At 40.4% G+C, this 20,628-nt stretch overlaps 2 protein-coding genes across 5 annotated transcripts in view; both read right to left on the minus strand.

Moving 5' to 3' along the window:
* PTPRB (protein tyrosine phosphatase receptor type B) overlaps positions 1-8,582 on the minus strand; it is a 66,197-nt gene extending 57,615 nt beyond the window's left edge. For 3 of the 4 annotated variants that reach the window (XM_069857419.1, XM_069857399.1, XM_069857388.1), the window contains exons 1-2: positions 8,433-8,582; positions 6,749-7,141 (exon numbers count right to left, since the gene is read on the minus strand). In XM_069857419.1, the coding sequence (XP_069713520.1) occupies positions 6,749-7,141; positions 8,433-8,487 (448 nt within the window). In that variant the 5' untranslated portion in view covers positions 8,488-8,582. The remainder of the gene's footprint in view (positions 1-6,748; positions 7,142-8,432) is intronic. The other variant, XM_069857409.1, reaches the window with a different exon arrangement.
* Positions 8,583-9,272: 690 nt separating this feature from the next.
* Positions 9,273-20,628, minus strand: part of PTPRR (protein tyrosine phosphatase receptor type R) — a 149,175-nt gene continuing 137,819 nt past the window's right edge. The window contains exons 12-14 of the mRNA XM_069857441.1: positions 19,449-19,606; positions 16,943-17,056; positions 9,273-10,462 (exon numbers count right to left, since the gene is read on the minus strand). Coding sequence (XP_069713542.1) covers positions 10,369-10,462; positions 16,943-17,056; positions 19,449-19,606 — 366 coding nt within the window. The 3' untranslated portion in view covers positions 9,273-10,368. The remainder of the gene's footprint in view (positions 10,463-16,942; positions 17,057-19,448; positions 19,607-20,628) is intronic.

Below are 20,628 nucleotides of genomic sequence, written 5' to 3' on the forward strand. Positions count from 1 at the left end.
GGAGGCTTTTTTTTATGTGTAAATATATACGCTAACATGTTTATATAAAAGAACATACAGTACTCTAATTTGCATCCAGAAATAAAAAATGAGATTGTAAGTCCTTGTAAGGGACACTTTCACACAAGTTTTTCCTGTGTTTGACAGCACAGTGCATTCACCTGGTACACAGTTTTGGATTGTCTTGAAATGCATTGGTTTGTTGGAATGGATTGATAACCACATTAAACATTTGCTCTCCTTTTATCTAATAAAAATCTCCAAGTCTCCATTTAATTACGAAAAATGTTGATCAAATATTTTTCCATATCAAGGCACTGAAAACAACACTACAGATATAATTCTGCTCCCTTTTACACCTGTGCAAAGGGTTTCATTGAATCCTCAGGCTGGTTCAACACTGCATGACCATCCTCATGCTATTGCTGTTGCACTTGCAGAATCCCCTGTGGGGTGCCTGTGGTGCAAAGTTGGCTGTGGTCCTGTTTCGCATACCGTCCTGGCCCCCACCAAATGGATGGGGAAGACTCTGGCAGGGGCAGCCCTCTGCTGAAGCTGCTGTCAGGTGCTGAAACAAACCTATTAGCTGACACAAGTCCAGACTTAGTCTAAATTCCATGTGGGTCATCATTCCTGTGGATCTCCTACTATTGGGATTCTCTGGAATTCTGAAGCAGGCAACTAGAAATGCCAGCCCCAAGGACTTGGAAAGAATTAGGCCTGCTGGCTCTGTGCCTTTCAGATACCTCCAAGTTCAGTGAGGAATAGAACTTGCTGATAGAAAGATAGCTAAAAAAGAGTACATCTGAGTGGTCAGCAGCCATTTAGAAACAAAGGCCACCCTTTCCTGAAGGGTTCCTAAATATAGATTTACACACCCAACTTAAAAAAACATATTAAAAAAATTCTTGGCTTTATTTACAGATAAATAGCAGCAATTCCAACAGGAAGACGTTTGTGGCCCAGTGCAATTGTGCTTTAGGAAAGCTGGTGCTCCAGTGACATCTATGTGACTCAGCAGTCAGGGAATAACCAGCATTCCTTGTTCAAGCTTTGTTTCATGGGCTTGACCCTCGTGAAAGCCAAATGCTTGGTCCTCAGAAACATTCCACCAACCTGAAGAAGTGCAGTGAATGAGCATATGGTCATTGCACAGTCTAGCTCCTCTTGTTAAGTTCAGGGCTACCCAGCTAAAGGGTTTCCAGCTAAAGGATCTTTCCCAGCAAAGACTGACAACAATCTCTTACCTGTAACTTGTGGATGGAAAAGGCTTCTGCATAGCACTATGCAGTACTGGAACATCAGGCATTTTCTGTGTATGCTATATTGGATTGGCTAGTAGGGTTCATATCTGCCCTCACTTCAAGCAAATCAGAATCCAGGTATATATCCTTGTCATAAGGAAACTCACGATGGTCCCAGCATAAGGACCCTCATATCTCTTCTTCAACAGCAGGCACTCATAAAAGAAAACTGCACGTAATAAGACCCAAGCAAATAGATTTATGTATAACATGAGTTCCAAAATTTTAAAACAGAAAAAACTCACTGTTTGGACATCAGTGGAGCACACAGAAATCTCAACAGTGGGGTTTTTCAGAACTGTTTAGCATTGTTCTAGCAGTCTCTTTGGCAATCAGTCATTAAACAATTGATGGGAACAGAACTGCAGCACTGACACTGGTGTTGATTGCTAGTGGCTGAATGATATACAGCGTGTGAACATACCATTGTAATCACCAGTAGCACACTCAGGAGAAATTATGACATTCTGACTAAGCACATATTTCATCCATGGGAGGTACTGCAGACTGCATCCATCTGCACAGCAGCAGGCTGCTTACAAGAAAAGGAAATCCATACGTTTTGTATGTATGATGAGGAAGAGTGGTGGTTAGTTGTCAAGTGCTGAGAACTCCACAGTGGTGCTTTCAAACTCAGACAAGCTGGCATGGTGCAGCTTTCTGAAACAGATTGCATCGTATCAATCTGCCTATTCTTTTAAAGCTAAAACACAGTTTCAAAAAAGTAAGGCTTAAGTGCTAGTGAAACATAAATGAATCAGATCTCTATTACATAAGAAAAAAATACTATGTAAGACTGCATCTAACTGGCTGACATCAAGAAAGAAAGAAAATTCAAGCCATTTTTGGTATTTTATGATTCACATAGTTGTTGCCGGCTCTTTTACTTACAAAATGTTATAATATAAGTAAACATACTCAAGGAGATAAAACCAGATTTGAGTGAATGTTTTTTAGGAAAAAAAATTGGGGTCAGCTCAAAGATGAATAAAATTATTGATTCTCACTGTTCTAATTTGTCCTGGAGAAATTTATGAACGTCAGACATGCAAAAATGCAACCTGTTGTGAACCGATGGATGTATTGCTACAGTCATTACAATCAATGAAGGTGTGGAAAAAATGAAGGCCCAGAGATAATAATGTGAATGTAAATATGGCTAAGAGTTGCTGTCTTTCTTTCCTTCTACCACCTTTCTTTGGTGTTCTTCCCCTCTCCCAAGAGTGCCAGGAAGGTGCATGTGTCTTAGAATCAGAATCATTTAGGTTGGAAAGAACCCATAAGGTCTTTGACTCCAACCATTAGCCTAACACTGCCAAGTCAACCAGTAAACCATGTCCCTAAGCACTACATCTACATCTCTTTCAGAGGTGAGGACTCCACCACTTTCCTGGGCATCCTGTTCAAATTCTTGACCACCCTTTCCATGAAGAAATTTCTCCTAATATCCAATCTAAACTTCCTCTGGCACAACTTGAGGCCATTTCCTCTCATCCTATCACTTGTTACTTGGGAAAAGAGACTGACATCCATCTTGCTACAACCTCCTTTTAGGTAGTTGTAGAGAGTGATAAGGTCTCCCCTGAGTCTCCCTTTCTCCAGGCTAAACAACCTCAGTTCCCTCAGCCGCTTCTCACAGGAGTTGTTCTCCAGACCCTTCACCAGCTTTGTTTCTCTTCTTTGGATGCGCTCCAACATCTCAATGTCTTTCTTGTGCTGAGAGGCCTAAAACTGAACACAGTATTCAAGGTGTGGCCTCACCACTGCCAAGTACAGAGGGACAATGTCTTCCCTAGTTCTGCTGGTCACACTGTTCCTTAATACAAGCCAGGATGCTGTTGGCCCTCTTAGTCACCTGGGCACACTGCTGGCTCATGTTCAGCCAGCTGTCAACCAACAACCCAGATCCTTTTCCAGCCATTCATCCCCAATCTGTAGCACTGCATGTTGTTGTTGCGACCCAAGTGCAGAACCCAGCACTTGGCCTTCTACTTCTTCATCTCTCCCATGTTTTCCTCCTCCCTGTTTGCATTCCTCTACCTTCTCCTGGATCCTGGATTTAGACAATCTTTGATTCCAAGAGCCAGCTAGAGAAAAGAAGGCTTTGACACTTTTGGGACTATTCCTCTCTCTGCCCAGAATCTCCTCGTGAATTTGATGAGAACTGAAGTCTCACCATATCAAGGGAGATCAACACCTTGTGACCCTTCTTCATGTTAGCTCTTTCAACCAGATGTCAGATTCAACCATGGCTTTTTGTGAGAAGGACTGTCTGCTGTTAAGATGTAGAGTGATCTCTGAATGAACAGAGGTGGGATATGTATATAAACTCATCCTGATTCTTACAAAGAGTCATCTAAGTCAAGACCATAGCAGAAAATCTATATCCAAACATATTTCAGATGGCTGGTTTGAAATCCAAATCCAAGCTCAGAATTTCCCCAGGTTTGGAAAAGTCATGCTTTACAATTGAATTAGGACCAGAATAAAAGATAGGAGCTTGTACTGTATCTGGGCTGATAAGACGTTTGGGATGCGATTCAGTGAGCTACTCCTTTGCCAAAATAGCACTATTTTTATGATTACTATGGAAACAAAGGGTAAATTTTATCAAAATATGGTGTTAGTCAGGAGCAGAAAAACTTACAGCCATTTCAGCTCCAAAGACTTTGTTCAGTTTTTACTATCTTCACTAAATATAGACTGTATATGTTATTTCAGGCTGATTCACTACTGCCTTCACTGAAAGTAGACAGATGTTCTTGGAAGACTAATTTTATGCATTTGACACTGAAAATTTTGACATGCATATGAATGTCAAGATCAGCACTGTAGGCACTAGATTTGGTTCTTGTAGTTGTTGTTGTTATTATTATTATTAATCTCTTTGCACTACTTCAACTCTTCATGAGTTTCTTATATGCCTGGAATTTTTAGTTAGGTATTGAGGATCATAATAAACTGTTGTTTTCTCAGCAGAGCTTCCCAGAGCTGTCAAAAAGGAGATAACTTCTATAATCACAGAATCACTAGGTTGGAAAAGACCCACAGGATCATCGAGTCCAACCATTCCTATCAACCAGAAAACCATACTCCTCAGCACCTCATCCACCCGTCTTCTTGGCCACCTGAGCACACTGCTGGCTCATGTTCAGTCGCTGTCAACCAACACCCCCAGGTCCATCTCCTCCAGGCAGCTTTCTAGACAGACTTCTCCTAGTCTGTAGCACTGCATAGGGTTGTTGTGCCCCAAGTGCAGGACCTGGCATTTGGCCTTGTTAAACCTCATGCCATTGGACTCTGCCCAGCAGTCCAACCTGTTCAGATCCCTTTGCAGAGCCTCCCTACCCTCCAGCAGATCGACATTTCCACCCAGCTTAGCGTCATCCGCAAACTTGCTAAGGGTGCACTCAATGCCTTCATCCAGGTTATTGATAAACACATTGAATAGGTCTGGACCTAGCACTGAGCCCTGGCAGACACCACTTGTAACTAGCCTCCAGCTGGAGTTAATGCCATTTACCACCACTCTCTGGGCCACCCAACCAGTTTTCCACCCAGGAGAGTGTTTGCCTGTCCAGGCCAGAGGCTGACAGCTTATGAAGCAGAATGCTGTGAGAAACTGTGTCAAAGGCTTTACTGAAGTCCAAGAAGACCACATCCACAGCCTTTCCCTCGTCCAGTAGGTGAGTCACTTTGTCATAGAAGGCGATCAGATTAGTTTGGCAAGACCTGCCTTTCATGAACCCATGTTAACTGGGCCTGATCACCCGGTTCATGATAGCACTCAAGATCACCTGTTCCATGACTTTCCCTGGCACTGAGGTCAGACTGACAGGCCTGTAGTTTCCTGGGTCCTCCCTCTGACCTTTCTTGTAGATGGGCACAACATCAACCAGCCTCTGATCTAGTGGAACTTCCCCTGTCAGCCAGGACTGCTGGAAGATGATGGAAATGGGTTTGGCCAGCACATCTGCCAGCTGCCTCAATACTCTTGGATGGATGTCATCCAGCCCCATAGACTTATGGATGTCTAGCTGGACAAGCAAGCCTCTAACCACCGCTTCTTGGATCACGGGAGCTTTGGTTTACTCCTCTAACTCTTGCCTGTGTACACACAGGGAACAACTTTCCTTACTGTTGAAGACAGAGGCAAAGAAGGCATTAAGTACCTCAGCCTTGTCCCCATCCCCTGTCATAGTTGTTCCATTTGCATCCAGTAGGGACTGAATATTCTCCCTGGTCCTCCACTGACACAGTGGATCAACAGGCTCATCTACAGAAAGCATTTCAGGAAGATTAAGGCTAATTTCTTAAAGCACTGAACACAGTAAATAAACTACAAGATATTTTAATACTCCATGACAATTGTCTTAATATTCATTGGTCTTAAATTGCTCCTCCTCTGAGTATGATTAAGAAAAGGATGTAAGGTTACTTTAACAATTAGGCCACACTTCATCTAGCTATCTAAAACACTGCCTGGGTACCTAATCTTAAATTTTCATGGTGTCTTTGAATAAGAAAGCCATAGTCCCTTTAAACTTGTCCATATGCAAAAGTATTTTTTTTAATCCAGTAAATACAAGAATAAATTGTGTGTTCCCCAATAAAAACTATAACTTTGCATGTAATTCTTATTTACCATGAAGAACCGCTTAATAATATGCAAGAAGAATGTCAACAGGGTTGTCGTGAAGGATTAACGACTGGACATCAAGGTAAGTATTATTAAACAGCATTCAAACTGTTCTACCTTCCCTTTTGCTATGGATGTGGAAACACAGGTACATCAGGACATCTATAAGTATATGCACAGACCTATGCATCTTCAAGTGCTACTGCAAGAATTTTGGAGATTTTGATTCAGTTAATTATTTTCAGGATTTTGAATGTTCTCATATATACTGCATCTAAGGGCAAAGCAACGCTTTGTAAACACATGAATGTGTAAACCATATGGCTGTTCTAATCATGCATCTGAGTTAATCAGATAAATAATTGTGTATGTATTTGATTTGCCTATGTATTTTTTGATTTAATCTGGATTTGTATGATAAAATGAACGGGGAGGAGAAACACTTTTATACATCTACATTTTAAAAAAATTACTAGGGACTAGGACCCACAATTCTGTTTAAAAGTGAAAAAGGAAATGACACAAGAATAGTGAGCTGAGCTTACACATAAGCCCTTTGAGCTAAAGACTGGGAGTAGAGAAAAGGAAAGACATCCTGAAAATATAAAATGGCTTGAAAACCACACCACTTGTGAGTAAGACAGCACTCATCTCAGCCGTTCATTTCATGGTTCTTTAAATTATTTTCAACTGTGAAAAAGGTATTTCTGCATGAATACAATATAATAACTTTTAACATTTGAGTTAGCATAAACCAGACATTTTTGTTACCAAAACTTCAGGATACTTGTTTGAAGTAGCTCACCTTGCTTTGAACACAGATTTACATAAACAGGTTTTCCCGTCTCACTGGCTTCTAGCTGCATCCATGTATGAAGGTATTTCTTGCTCTGTTTGGCCATTACCTTCTGACCTTGCTTTGTGAGAAAGAGAGAGCTGTTGGCTACCTTCAGGAGCCCATCCTCCTTGTGGCAAGTCCACCTGACTGCCTGGGGACAATCAACGATGATGCTGCGAGATGACAGAGCAGAGCGTGTAGAGATGCTCAGGCACTGTTTGGATTTCATATGAAGGAGCTTGTCATCCGCTGTCCACTGCCATTGCTGGTTGAGGTTGGTCATATTGCACTTTTCCATAATGACTCCTCTCTTTTCTGAAAGACACTGCTGTTTCTGTTCATGGATAATCAGAAACCCTTCTGGAAGAGGAAAATTCCAGAAAAACACAATACAGACGATTATTTAACAAAAAGCAAATTAATGATTTAAAATGCATCAGCAAATAAATCTTTCTTCCTACTTTCCATATGTTGAATTTTCGATAATCCTCCCATGCATTGAACCTATTTTAAAGAAAACCCAAATGTACAACCCACATGACACAAGTGCTGGTAATGTAAAAGTGAGAATTAAAAAAAAGCAACTATTGTGGCAAAGGTGGCCTTGATTTCATTATATATAAAAATGAAGAAAAAAATAAACTGGGTTTAAAAGAAATCCCAGAGCAATTGGCTTTAAATACCATTTCTAAATAGCCCATTTCCCCTGCTTGAAAGCATGCAGAGATCTACACAAACTCTCTGTTTATTCTCCATTTTATGACACAGTCTTTTTGCAGTATAATTTACTGCCTGGAAATTGTTTTAGCAAAACACATAGTGTTTCTGAAGAAAACATATAAGAGGACATTACCACATCTGTGTACCTCTCAGTGCCTGTGCCATTACAGGAATGGAGGCTCTTCACTGATAGGAAGTGCATCTATTTTACTGGATTTACTCCAGTGTTTCTAGCTGTTAGTTTTGTCACTATCCTAAATCACATTAGACTAGCAATTTGTGCCACCACACTTAAGATCAAGACCAAACACTCAAATGAATAGAACTACAATGCATTCATCTAAGAACCCTGAAGTTACCAATGCACAATCCATACTTTTATTTTTACAGAACATGGAATTGGATATTTCAAATACAGACTCTATCACGCATCTTAGTTACAATTTCCTCATTTTATAATCTCAGTTATTCAAACATTTCCAGCCTCATAAGTTGCAAAGTGCTAACTTAAAAGTGCATATTTATTTCCCTTGGTTGAGGTTTGTCATCCCCCTGTTTTTACAGATCTGGGTATTTTCTAACTAAATATCACAGAAAGCCCCTGGCTCTGGAAGTTTCACAAAATAAGAATTAAAAAGAATGGGAATTTCCCCATCAAAGACCTTGTCCCAAAGCTCAGCTCCTGGATTATTTAGCAGAAGATAGTCTTAAAAAGAAGAAAAGATATCTCCATCATAGAAGGAGAAAGTTTATTTTCCTTTGGAAAGAAACCTAAACAGAATGGGCTATGTTGGCCCTGCCCCCCAGTCCTCTTGTATGAACGTAAGCAAAGAAGAGACTCCTTTTTCTTAAGTTGCCAGCTGCCCCAGAGGGCTCTGCTCAGCAGCAGAAAGAGCAATACAGCAGAGGGGAGGTGGGGAGAGGCACTTACCTGAGAATGTCAAGGCAAGACAGGTAGAAACCAGGACGTAAAATAAAGAATCCATTTTCCCTCTAGCAACTCCCCATGCTTCTCTTAAAAAAATCCACCTCAGATAAGTGAAGCGAAGGCTAGGAAGGAAATGTGCCTTCACAGGGGGAAAAAGTCAGTGACGAGCACTTCCTTCTATTCAATTGTTTTGGTGAGTTTTACACCACTTTGTCCTTTCATATGATTCTTCAGTGTTTACTAGTTGCTTTATTTTGGAAAAATACAAGCAAAAGAGAGAGAGAATTTCAAACACCTGAGAAACTAAAACAGATGATATTGAACCTCTTTAGACTGAAAGAAAAGGGATTATACTTTTTTGTAATTTGTTGCCTGTGAAATATTGCAAGTCTGCAGATGGTCCAGATGGTGCTAAATAAGTATATACAGTATTATCCAAATACAAATTTTTTGTAACTGTATGTAATAAAGCAAAATCTCGATGTTGATAGTTCTAACTCGCAAGTTCTAAAAGCCAAGTGGAGAGGAGGAGAAGAAGGGGAAGAGGAGGTGGCAAAGCTCTTAAGTCTGCGCTGGCTTTTAGGCAAATTCTCCCCTGAGGGATTAAGTGATGCTGGCTTTGCCTTCCCATCAGGTGATCCACCTTGCTCCATGTCAGTGGGAGATTGCTAACTCATCTGGATTGGCCCTCAAGTGGCCTAAAGCCATGCTGGAGGCTAACCAAATTGTACTGAGATGTCCCTGTTTATGTGGGTACAAGAGTGTGTGGAGCATTAACTACTGTAGGGAAGAATAGAGACTTCAGTAAATATTTTATATCAAGTGTAATTTATTAGCAGTATGAAGCAAATCAATATCACTGCATTAAAAACTCATTATACCCTGTAAACAGACCTTCCAGTGCTGTAACTCATAATGCAAACTTTGCGCTTCACTTTTAAAATAAACTCTTATTGAACGGTAAGGGAAACAGTCATAATAGCATTTTCTCTCTTGTATAACCTGTCATGGAGCAGTCCATACCAGTAAAGGCATCTATCTCTTACTGAAAGGGATAGAGCAGATAAACAACATTAGCAAAAAATCCCGTATTAGTAAATGACAGACAAATATTTAAAATCCTTACCATGTAATATATGCTACAAAGTTTCTTTTAAAAGTAAAATGACTTACACAATTTACAAATACACTGGCTTCAGGTCTGTAGCAGAAGCATGTTCAAAGACAATCAACAGTATAAGGTAAATACATACACACTGAATAACAGATATTGTGCTCTGCAACTGCTCTGTAAGACCTACAGTAAATACACATTTAATAGTTAATAGTTAATAGTATGAAGAACATATATTTCCATATAAAATATTACTGCTTTTGAATATTTCCAAAAACAAGACTTTTATTTTTTATCTCATCTTCTCTATTTGAATCCGTAATCGAACACTTGCAGTTTTAGCAGCAAGAATATTATGTGGCCAAGGAACAAGCTCACCACATAATCAGTAATAGCACTTTACAGTACGGTTGACAGTCCATTCACAAGACAGTTTGCAAACGTTAAAGCATTTATACACTTGATAAACATTTCTCCTGTGGAAGTTCCAATTTCCATCTGACTGCAGCAGTAGCACATACATACATTCCATATGGCAGATATCAGCATTACAGTATTAAATCCACCTTTAGATACATATGTTAAAACCATGTGTAGTGTCAGTACGGTACCTTCTTTATAAATCATTTTTGGGAAGCTCACAATACATTCATATACAGTAAGGGTCCAGCAATCTCTATACTTTTGCCAAACCATCCGCAAACCTTTCAGAAGTTGGCCTCAAAGCCGCTCTTCCCACTGCAGTAAACTCCTTGAAGAAGTTGCTGGTAGGTAATGAAATAAATTACCTCAAGAGACTGACATTCGGTTTTACCCTCCTTGGCTTCACTGGACAGCTTCTGCAGAAAGTCTGCTTTCATATAGACTCAGTGCATGGTGCACAAATTCATACTGTTCGCTGGTCTGAACCATTCCACCCCTCAAAAGGAAACAAATCAGAATGAAATCTTATATTTTGAGAATGCAACAACCTCCAGCCCCTGCCAACCCCACGACCACCAGCTAATAGAGGTCCCTTTCTCAATTTGTGACTTAGTGTTAACTTGAGTAAACTGGAGATTTGCCAGAGCAGAAGTACTTTGTTCATATCTTACACCATTCAGCACATGCCCAGCATGAACCACCACCATTCCTGATTCCATCAGGGTAAGAACAAGAGAGGAAAGCATCTGGAATCTGCATTATTGAAACCTACATTTCAAATTCAACACATTCAGAGAGCATTTTGTGCAGTCACTTAGGCGAGGAAAGACGGATAGACGGACACAGCATTACTACTAATGGAGCAAGGGAGTAGTCAGAATCTGGCCTTTCATTTTTGACCTTCACTAAAAATGTAACCTTTGGTGACCCTCAGATTGCCTGTGCAGAGAACAGCTCTTCCTGTCCTCTTTCTAATGCCTACAATGCATCCTGTCTGAACAGCAGCCACCTAAGAAATTTTACAGCAGTGACTCACTTCAGCACCAACAATAAAATAAAGTTTAACTTGACCATTTAAAGGATTAGTTACAGACAGCTTGGATTAGATGTCTACATTTGATACATCCAGCTGATAACAATCCCTTTTTCAAGTCTAAGAATGAGGATGAAGTCCCACATCTCAAGTGCAGTGTGGCAGGAAGGGGATCATGTCCTGCAGGAAGTAGGGTGATATTTAGTAAGAGTGGCACCATTCAACTCTGAAATTAAACTGAATCTCTTTCTGACAGTACTAAGGTCTTTCAGGTCTCACTTCTCATGAAATAAGGCCTCAAGTTTACTAATTCCACGGTTATTATCTCATCTACCAGAATATTCAAAACTACTTACTCTGTTTCTGGAACCAAGACCCCAGTTCCTCCTCAGCCTACCCTGCAGCAGCTAGTTACCTTTGAGGGGATGAAAGAGTAAATGGCCTTAGCGGGAAGGAAGACATTAAGATGTGTATTGTTTTTGGCTTCAGCTAGATTTTCATTGAAACAATTAAATTAATGTGGGATTTGGATCCAGAGCAATATCGAACCCAGGCATCTTACAGAAGGTCTGACAAATCCCCACGTGATCCCTTCAGACACCCTATCAACAAAAGGGTCGGCTGATATACAAAGCTATATGAATAGCAGTAAAACTAACTGAACAAGTATTGTCCTTTAGTATTAGAGAACTTTAGCTACAACTATTAGTTCCTTTACTTTCCAGTGGTAGTGGATGGCTGCGGTAGGAAAAATGTAATTAAAATAATATCTGCTTCTTTAAGCAAATGACCAGCTGTTTCTGCTCCTCCAACAAGGAGGAGGCAGGCAACTCTAGAACACCTTTTAGTGAGCTGCATGTATATTGTATGTTATACCTAGAAATGAAATCACAGGCCCTTAAATGGTCCCATCTGGTGCAAAATGCAGCAGCATCTTAGCTTTTCCAACAAAAACATCCACAAATTCATAACTCTCGGCTGCCTGCTGCCTTCAGCTGCTCTCCTCTGAGCCTGTCCCCTGCCTGGAGATCCATCAAGAGTCTAAAGGTGACAGGAGGGCTTTGCTCTGGTGCTCTGTGCTGCTTAGCCTCCTTCCTTCCTCCTCACTGCTGCGTCCTGTGCTGCCCACGCAACCCCTTCACAGCCAGCTTCCCTCCCTGTCACCCCCATCAGTGTTCCCCCAAGATGTGCGCTAAGGGAATGCATTTCCCAGGTTAGATCCGCAAGAGTGGAAGGGGTGGAGGAAGAGAACGTATCCAAGGAAAATGACTTGCCAGTAAGGGCAGGTTAAAACAAGTTTGGCTGCACTAGGATGTTTGTGGGGGTGATCCTTGCTCCTACCTCTTCTGTGCTGAAGTAACATACAGAATTCCCAAGGAAGCATGCATAAGGCCAAGGAGACATGTATAAGCCTGGATGGGGCAGAGCCCAGCACTAATGTGTTTGCCTTGTGCTAACAAGCATAACCGAGATGTTATGATGCTTCCGAACCCTGCATGGGCAAACAAACACACATCCCCATCAGCTTAGAGGTTCAGATGACTTGTCCTTGTCAATGCTACTATATACAGGATTCACAGAACATCACAGTATGGTCTGGGTTGGAAGGGACCTTTAAAGATCATGTATCCAACCCCCTTGCCATGGGCAAGGACATCTTCAACTCAATCACATTGATCAAAGCCCTGTTCAGCCCGGCCTTGAACTCTTCCAGGAATGAGGCATCCACAACTTCTCTGGGCAACCTGTTCCAGTGCCTCACCATCCTCACAGTAAAGAATTTCTTCCTGATATATAGTCTAAATCTACTCTGTTTTAGTTTAAAAACATTATGCCTTGTCCTATCACTAGAGGCCCTAATAAAAAGGCTTTCTTCATCTTTCTTATAAGCCCCCCTTATATATTGAAAGGCTGCAAAAAGGTGTCACCAGAGCCTTCTCTTTTCCAGGCTGAACAACTCCAACTCTCAACCTGTCTTCCTAGGAGAGATGCTCCAGCCATCTGATCATTTTTGTGGCCCTGCTCTGGATACACTGCAACAGCTCCATGTCTTCCTTGTGCTGAGGTCTCCAGGCCTGGACACAGTACTCCATGTGGGGTCTCAACAGGGTGGAGTAGAGAAGCAGAATCACCTTCCTTGACCTGCTGGCCATGCTTCTTCTTATGCAGCCCAGGATGAAGTTGGCTTTCTGAGTTGTGAGTGCACATTGATGACTCATGTCCAGTTTTTCACCTACCAATAATCTCCAAGTCCTTCTCCACTTTGTTCTCATGCAAGTTTCACATTCAGTAGCAAGAAATTATCTGTGATCCTAAAACATTAGTTTCTGCAAAAAGCCTGCATGGAAGAGTATTTGAAGAGGAAATCTGCTCAAGGAGGGAGGTTTCCTCTCCCATTGTTACTAGTGCCCAGAAGGGATGGACTCACTGCTATAGCACCTCCAAGTGTGCAGCCTTTGTCCTCTGCCAGCTCCTCTGTGAGCTGCTAGGGTCTCTGCTTCTCTGAGGTGGTGTTCAGAAGAAGCAGCCCCTGCTATCCTGAGGGCTTGGGGACTGTGACCAGCTCTGCCTGGGCAGCCATGGGGAAGGAAGAGTCCTTTATCCTGCCCTCTGGCTTGCTGCTAGTGCAGCTGGATGCAGTCTGCTCCAGAATTAATGTGATGCAGGGTTGGGGATTTTTTTTTAACCTGAAGCGATTAGTCAAAACACTTAAACAATGAATTGACGCACACTGGAAACTCTTTTCATCCTGTCTGAGGAGCCAAGAGCAAAGTTATCAGACGTCATTCCAAGAATGTGTCCTTAAGGTTAAGAATGTGCAAAGTTTCTCGATATCACAGTATGTCTTGAAGATGCCTCACATCAAACATTTCCTGTTTCTGTTGCAAAACATAAATAAAAAATGAACTGGGAAAAAAAGTCAGCTGAGCAGACCTGTGGGTCTGTCTTTCTATGAATCCACACAGAGCATGGCTGTATTTCCATCCCACATCAAGATTTTGAGTGGATGGTCCATTTCCTCTTGTTCACAGAATCACAGAATCACAGAATAACCAGGTTGGAAGAGACCCACTGGATCATTGAGTCCAACCGTTCCTATTGTTAGCTCAGCACAGACGATTACTGCCAGATCCATTCACCCCTTAACTTTTACTGAAAAGCTATGAAGAAAGTGGCATCTAGACATACTTTACATGGGAGCAGTTCTGTCCTGTCTCATTCTCTGTTGGAGCTCTATTTTAAACTCATTTCCAAAACAGGCAGTTAATTAAACTGGTTTTCAGCATAACTTTTTGCCACCATCTGCAATTTGTCTGTATGTTTGTTTGGTTCTCACTGATTGTGTTGGGAAATGGGAATGCTTTGGTAAACCACTATAGCGTCACTGTGAGTTCCTCAAGTGCAGCTCTTTTCTCCAATGGCTCAATTCACTTTGGCAGAAATGTGGCCATGGACTCATGAAAAAAAGTTGACACACAAGTGGATACCATTAAGTGGGTTTGTTCCAGCAGCGGATCTGCATTTGGGTGGTGCAGCTCTGAGCATGAGCAAGTCTGGCTGGCAACTTAGGCGAGACGAGGTATCAGGGATGAAATATTCAGTGTACATCTTAGGCAGGTTTCTGCTTCCCAAATGGTCAGATATAAACATCCTTTTCTACTGAGTTTTTTTTCTGTTTTGTGAGGGCAATCTGATGTACCTAGAATAAATTGGAGATAAGCTGCTGGCCATCATCATGAGGAAGAGAGTCTGATCTCTGTTCCTGCTCTGCTCCTGGTTCTACCGCACTGGAAAAGTTGGCCACACTTGTAAGTGAAGTGCAACACAGTTATGACCAGAGCCAGGTCTTGCAGCCACGTGTAGTGGAATGTTAAATTCCTTCTTCCAGCTTCATGCCACATGTAATGACCCTATCTCACACACCACCTGGCAATAGCCACTATGTCAGGTCTGTATCATCAGGGGAAGCTGGTCTCATGGAGCTTTGTCCATGTAACAGTGATGTTCTTCCACTTTACGAACAAGCAATCTGGTTGGGCTGGCAGTAGCTTCTGTAGTCTTAGGGGCTACTAAGCTCTGCTTTAGCAATCCTTGCTATAAACTGACTGCCAGGTGAGAGAGATCCATTCTACAATATGGCCAATTGGAAAAAGGAAAGAAAAGGAGGTTTGGTTACTGAGCTTTCCCCAGAAAAAATGTCTTTAAAAATTAAAACACATGTACTTTTTATCTCAGGCAATTCATGAGCAAAATCTTTGGGCTCTATTTATAGAATCATAGAATCATAGAATAACCAGGTTGGAAGAGACCCACCGGATCATCGAGTCCAACCATTCCTATCAAAATGTAATCTGAAACTTGAAAAAATACAGAAATGTGCAAATTGCAAGACAACAATTTTTACAACAAGCTTTGTGTCACAGAGGTTGCTGTTACAGATGTTTATATTTGGGTAATTTTCACTCTCTTTCCAAGTTTATCTAAGATACTAATACATGGAAGAAAGTTCATTAGTCAAATACACCCAATGAAATTGTGTTGTCAGTTATGATGCTGAAATTTTGTATTATTTTTTCTATGGCTAAAATAATGACATAAATAATGATATAGCTGAGGCCAGAGTTGCTTCCACTTCTCTACAGTGTAGCACAGAAGCAATAAGAAAAAGCTTATAATAGAAATACTAAAAGGAGGAGAGCACTACAAACCTTTTTCAATAAATTGAACAGTTAATTAGAATCAAGTGTTGGAAATTTGGAGTTGATAATTTAAAACAGAATAAGCATTTTCTCCTCATCTCTTCCATCTTTTCTGTTGCTGAGACTTTTAGGTTAGGAACTCCCCTTGGAGAGTTTTACACTCCCAAGTGGCTCATGTTGCCCTGTAAGGATCACATTACAATCTCTCGTATGATGAATGTGCGTGGGAAGGGAAGACAGAGGAGGTGATCCATAAACAGAGTCAGCTATATGGATTCTGGTCCTTCTGCAATTTGTGGTTCCAGTACTTTTCAAAGCTCTTCAAAACAGAAAAATGTTTTATTGTCCCTTTGACTCCAGTTCTTTTTCAGCACTTGCTTCCTTATGAGTTGTTTCCATTTTAAGAAGAAATACATGTCAGAAGCAGTTAATAAATGTGCAAGGTAATTATATAATCTGGTACCTACACAGCAGTAGAGGAACAAGACTTGGTGCAAAACTGTTTATTTACTTTATACAAAAACCTGCTTCCCTGAGCAGAATAAGAAAGGAAAGCAACCAAACTAGCAGCTTCCATTGTGCACAATGCCCACATCCTCCTTTCCAACACAAATCTCTCTTCAGCTATGGTTTCACAAAACAAAGCACTACTCAATGATACTGGCTTACAGTGTTCCTGCTCCCAAGCTGTGAGTTCAGTCAGGGAATTGGTCTGATTTAAGAAAATTCTGCAACAAATGGCTTGCTATTTTCTTAAGCTGTTTAAGTTTGCCAACCCAATTCAAAAGGAACCCCAGTGCAGCGGAGGACATAGATACAGCACCAGATTTGTTTCTCTCTGCTGCAGAAAGAAACTACATGCTAAGTAAGTCTGATTGCCCATGTCAATCCAGTCTCAAAGACACTCCCTTGCCTCCAGTTTACCCTGTGTCTCTTGTGTCCTAGTGGAATACCACAGACAGCTGTAAGAGAGGAAAAGAGGAGTGCCAAGTGCCCACCAACCACAGGGCTGCCATCTCAGGAGAATTTCCTTCAGTGGAGTCTCACCCGGATTCACCCTGAAAATTACTTTGAATAGTCAGCTAGTGCTGTCATAAGAGTCAGCAATAGTGATTGCAGCTGCTTTGTGTAAAGCAACATTAAACTGTGAAAAGATTTTCAGAATCATTAATGCATTATTACTGAATCATTTCAGTAATGACTTCAGAATCATCGACTTATTTACAGTTCTTCTGGAACTCACCGATCCATTCGTAGCTGACAGACAATACTCAATGCATCTACAACTCCCTCTTCCTTCAACTGCTGACAACCAATGGCTGTGGCAATAAAACATCCAGTTCTTCCTATGCCAGCACTGAAAAGAAGGCAAAATTTAATAGCGAAATGGAGTTCACAGATCAAAGGAGTCAAGTGGAAAATACTAAATAGACATGAAAAAAACAGAAAAATGAAACATGGAACTGCTAGAACCTGAAATTCCTGGGTGCATGACTAGTAAGGGTAACTTCTCAGCTCACTTTCTTAGAGAGAAATGAAAGGGTGCGCTTTTCCAGCACTCCAGCTTTTGTGAGTAATTTGTGAAGCTTACATGTTTTCAGTTCACACACAAGTGTATGGTAAGGAAAAACTGATGAGGAAAGAAAATCAAAAATTTCCAGCAATAACTTTAACAGTGTCAAGTTTGTGAACATGAAAATTTTGTCCCTTACTCAAGAAACTCTTACAAGTCCTCCAATATGTCAAAGTGCTGGTTCTTCTCAGAAGCAGAAAGTGGCATTTTTGTCTAGATGCTTGGTCAGTTTGGTTTCATTGACTAAATGAAGCTAAATTAGTTTTACAATTGCAGAATATAATTCTGTGTTCTAATTCTTCCTTATTGTTTCAATTTAAATAAAAATTCTTGTCCCTCTATGTTCAAAATCCTTTAATTAAAACTTGAATTTGATCCCAACCCACCTAGTTGCCATTAAACCCAAACTTACACATCCAAAGGACAGATTAAGGAGATATTTTCCATATTTACTACGTGCTTTCAATGAATGACATGAGAAAGAAAACATATACCTTTCCAGCAAATGCCACTATAAAGAACTTAGAATATTTTCCCTTTGGAAATTTGGGTCCTTAGCATGTGTGTAATCAGATCTGCTTGTTTTAAGGACCAGAGCAAAAATTTACTCTTTTTTCTATTCTTTCACAGAGTAGGAACTACTTTGCTAAAACAAAGTCCTTCTTATATCCTGAGTCCTGAATGTGCTTATCACTGATGTGTGTTAGACAAAGCCTCATGCTGACACACTACAAGAACAGATGTACGAAAAAACGAATTACTTTTTTTTCCCCTTGTGTAATTTTAATAAATAATTAAATAATTTCTGCTTCAGATTAAGAATCATTGTTCAAGTGTGCACTGTAACATTCTTCTAGAAATAACTGAGAATTGCACAGTTATGTCTGAGGTGCAAGTACAAACGTGTGCACAGGCTCTATAGGTCCTGGATCACCTCAACTGCAACTCAGATTAGAGGGGAACAAATTATCTGACTACAAAATGGACTGTGAGTGAGTTTACCTGTTTGTAGACCATAGTGTAGTGAGGGTATAGATAGCCGAGTTGTCACTGAAGAACTATTAATTTTAAACACAACTGAGATGATACCTGGGTCCTTGATCATGAATAAATTCCTGCTCATGGTTACAGACCTTGTTGTCACATCAGTCACCTCAGAAAGACACTGTTCTTATGAAGACCTTCATTACTGAAGATCCTTACTGGAAAAACAGCATTGTTAATAGCCATCCACAGATTTGTGGCTTATTTAGGGAAACTACAGGATAAAAACAGCTGCATAAATTTGTGGAAGTTCTTTATTCATCACGTTCTGGTTTTGAAAAATGGGTGGTTCAGTTTCCCTAAATTTCCCAAATACGGAGTTAAAAACATGGTTCAAGATTAGAAGTTCTGCTTTTGATGTACATCTAGGAAAAAAAAAGAGTACTAGCACAACTGGAAGAGAAGTATCATCAGAGTTATGAGACAAAGCACATAAGGAAGTACTGATTTTTTTCCGTTTTGCTTCACCTCCTTCTTTCCACCAATATAACAAATCCAGTACTACTTCCTACTACTTAAATAGCAACACAGGCAATGTATCAATACAAAGCAATAAAATGGAATTTACTTAGAATGATTAGAAAGACATTTTCTAGTTCATTATAAGATGTGTGAATAACATGCTGCTCTTGAGTACTGATTGGCACTTTTTTCTTGAGTACCAAATCACCTGCCTTTATGAAAGCATTCATGAATTTTAGTACTGATGTGTTTTGGTCTCCAAATTTGTACCTGATGCCTATTTTTGAAAACTGACTTTCTTTACAACATTTAAGCCAACGGGTCACAGAACATTGCATCTGACTTAGGTATGCAATTATGCAGCAAGACTAAAAAGAAAGAAAATAATGAATAAGAAACAGAAGCAAAATAATTTTTCCATCTGGTCTTTCAGAAACAGAGTTCATTAGCAGAAAGTGGAGAATGGTTCAGAAAGTATTTTCTAGCAACAAGGAATTCTCTCCAAAACTCAAATCCTCTAATATGAACAGAAAAAGTCAACTAGCAAGAAGAGGATCTGAGGGATTTTACTCTTCCCCAAATAGGTTCTTTGTTTAGGAGAAGGACTGTTCGATGTGATTTGCTGTGGCCTTTCTTTAGGTGGTCATTTAAGAGAAAGATTGCAAATTACCTGCAGTGCACAATGACAGGCCCTCTGCCAGGTGATTCCACTCTGTCCTCTTCTACATCCAGCATGAGCTGCAGCAGAGGCTGAGCGCTGTCGGGGGTTTTGTGGTCTGGCCAGGATGTGTACCAGTAGTGTTTCACACTCTGGGATTGACTCCCTTGCTGAAAATATGACGAAGATTTTATACGCATACTTGTGGGGAACACTTATTTTTATTTCTCTCAATGTTAGACAGTAAAAACGTTAAGAGAGTTTTAACAGGTTTTTTTTTTATTGGACTTGGAGGATGTAATTGCAAGGAACATGCATGCTTTCAGGGATGCAGTTGTAAGAAGGGTTTGTGTACCTGAAAAATTAGCTGTTTTTCCAACTCTGTAAGTTCTGTTCTGTCCATCTCATTACTGACATGCTGACCTTTTTGTTAACTGGGTGTTGTCAGAGGTCTGTGTTAGACCAGCAGTAAGATCTAGAGAGGTCAGCTAGATCTGGGCTCCTAAATTTCTAAGTTATTTTATATTTCTGCTTCCTTTTAAGGACATTATCATAAGGAACTGATGCTAAAATTACAAGAGTACTTAAGTTAAAGGTGCAGAAGAACTGCCCTTCTAGATTAATCAAACATCCCAGTTGGTTCAATTACTTTCTCCAGCAGCGCTGCTACACCTTACTTCAACAAGCAAAGAGGCTAAATATGGGCAAGAGTAATTTCTGATGGACAATATGACTTTTGCCCACTTCTCACTGCCTGGACTGAAATACCAAACCAATTTTACAGATTCATTATTTATTGTAATGCTCTGTCAGTAGCAGCAGAGGCTGCAGTTAGATAGCACTGAAGTGTAATATGTGGAGAAACTTAGAAGAGGAGCTTCTGCTTTATTTTGCAGTTTATGTTTAGTCAGAACCATGAAAGCATGAAGCTTTCCTTAAACACTCCTTATATAATTAGCTTCTCAAATGGGCTATAGATGCACTCAGCACACAACATGGATAGCGTATCTTTTTTCAGGATGATGCTATGCTTTCCTTGACTAAAATCCCTTTACATCACTTCGGCAGTGCTAAAAGGCCTCAAATCAAATATAATTCAAGAGAGTGAAACCTGCCATCTTATTGAAACATTTTCTATTGCCAGTGATACAAAACAGCGATATAAGTGTTCCAGCACTTTGGTCTCAATCAT

This window comes from Phaenicophaeus curvirostris, chromosome 1 (assembly GCF_032191515.1).
Source record: "Phaenicophaeus curvirostris isolate KB17595 chromosome 1, BPBGC_Pcur_1.0, whole genome shotgun sequence".
Taxonomy (NCBI): Eukaryota; Metazoa; Chordata; class Aves; order Cuculiformes; family Cuculidae; genus Phaenicophaeus; species Phaenicophaeus curvirostris.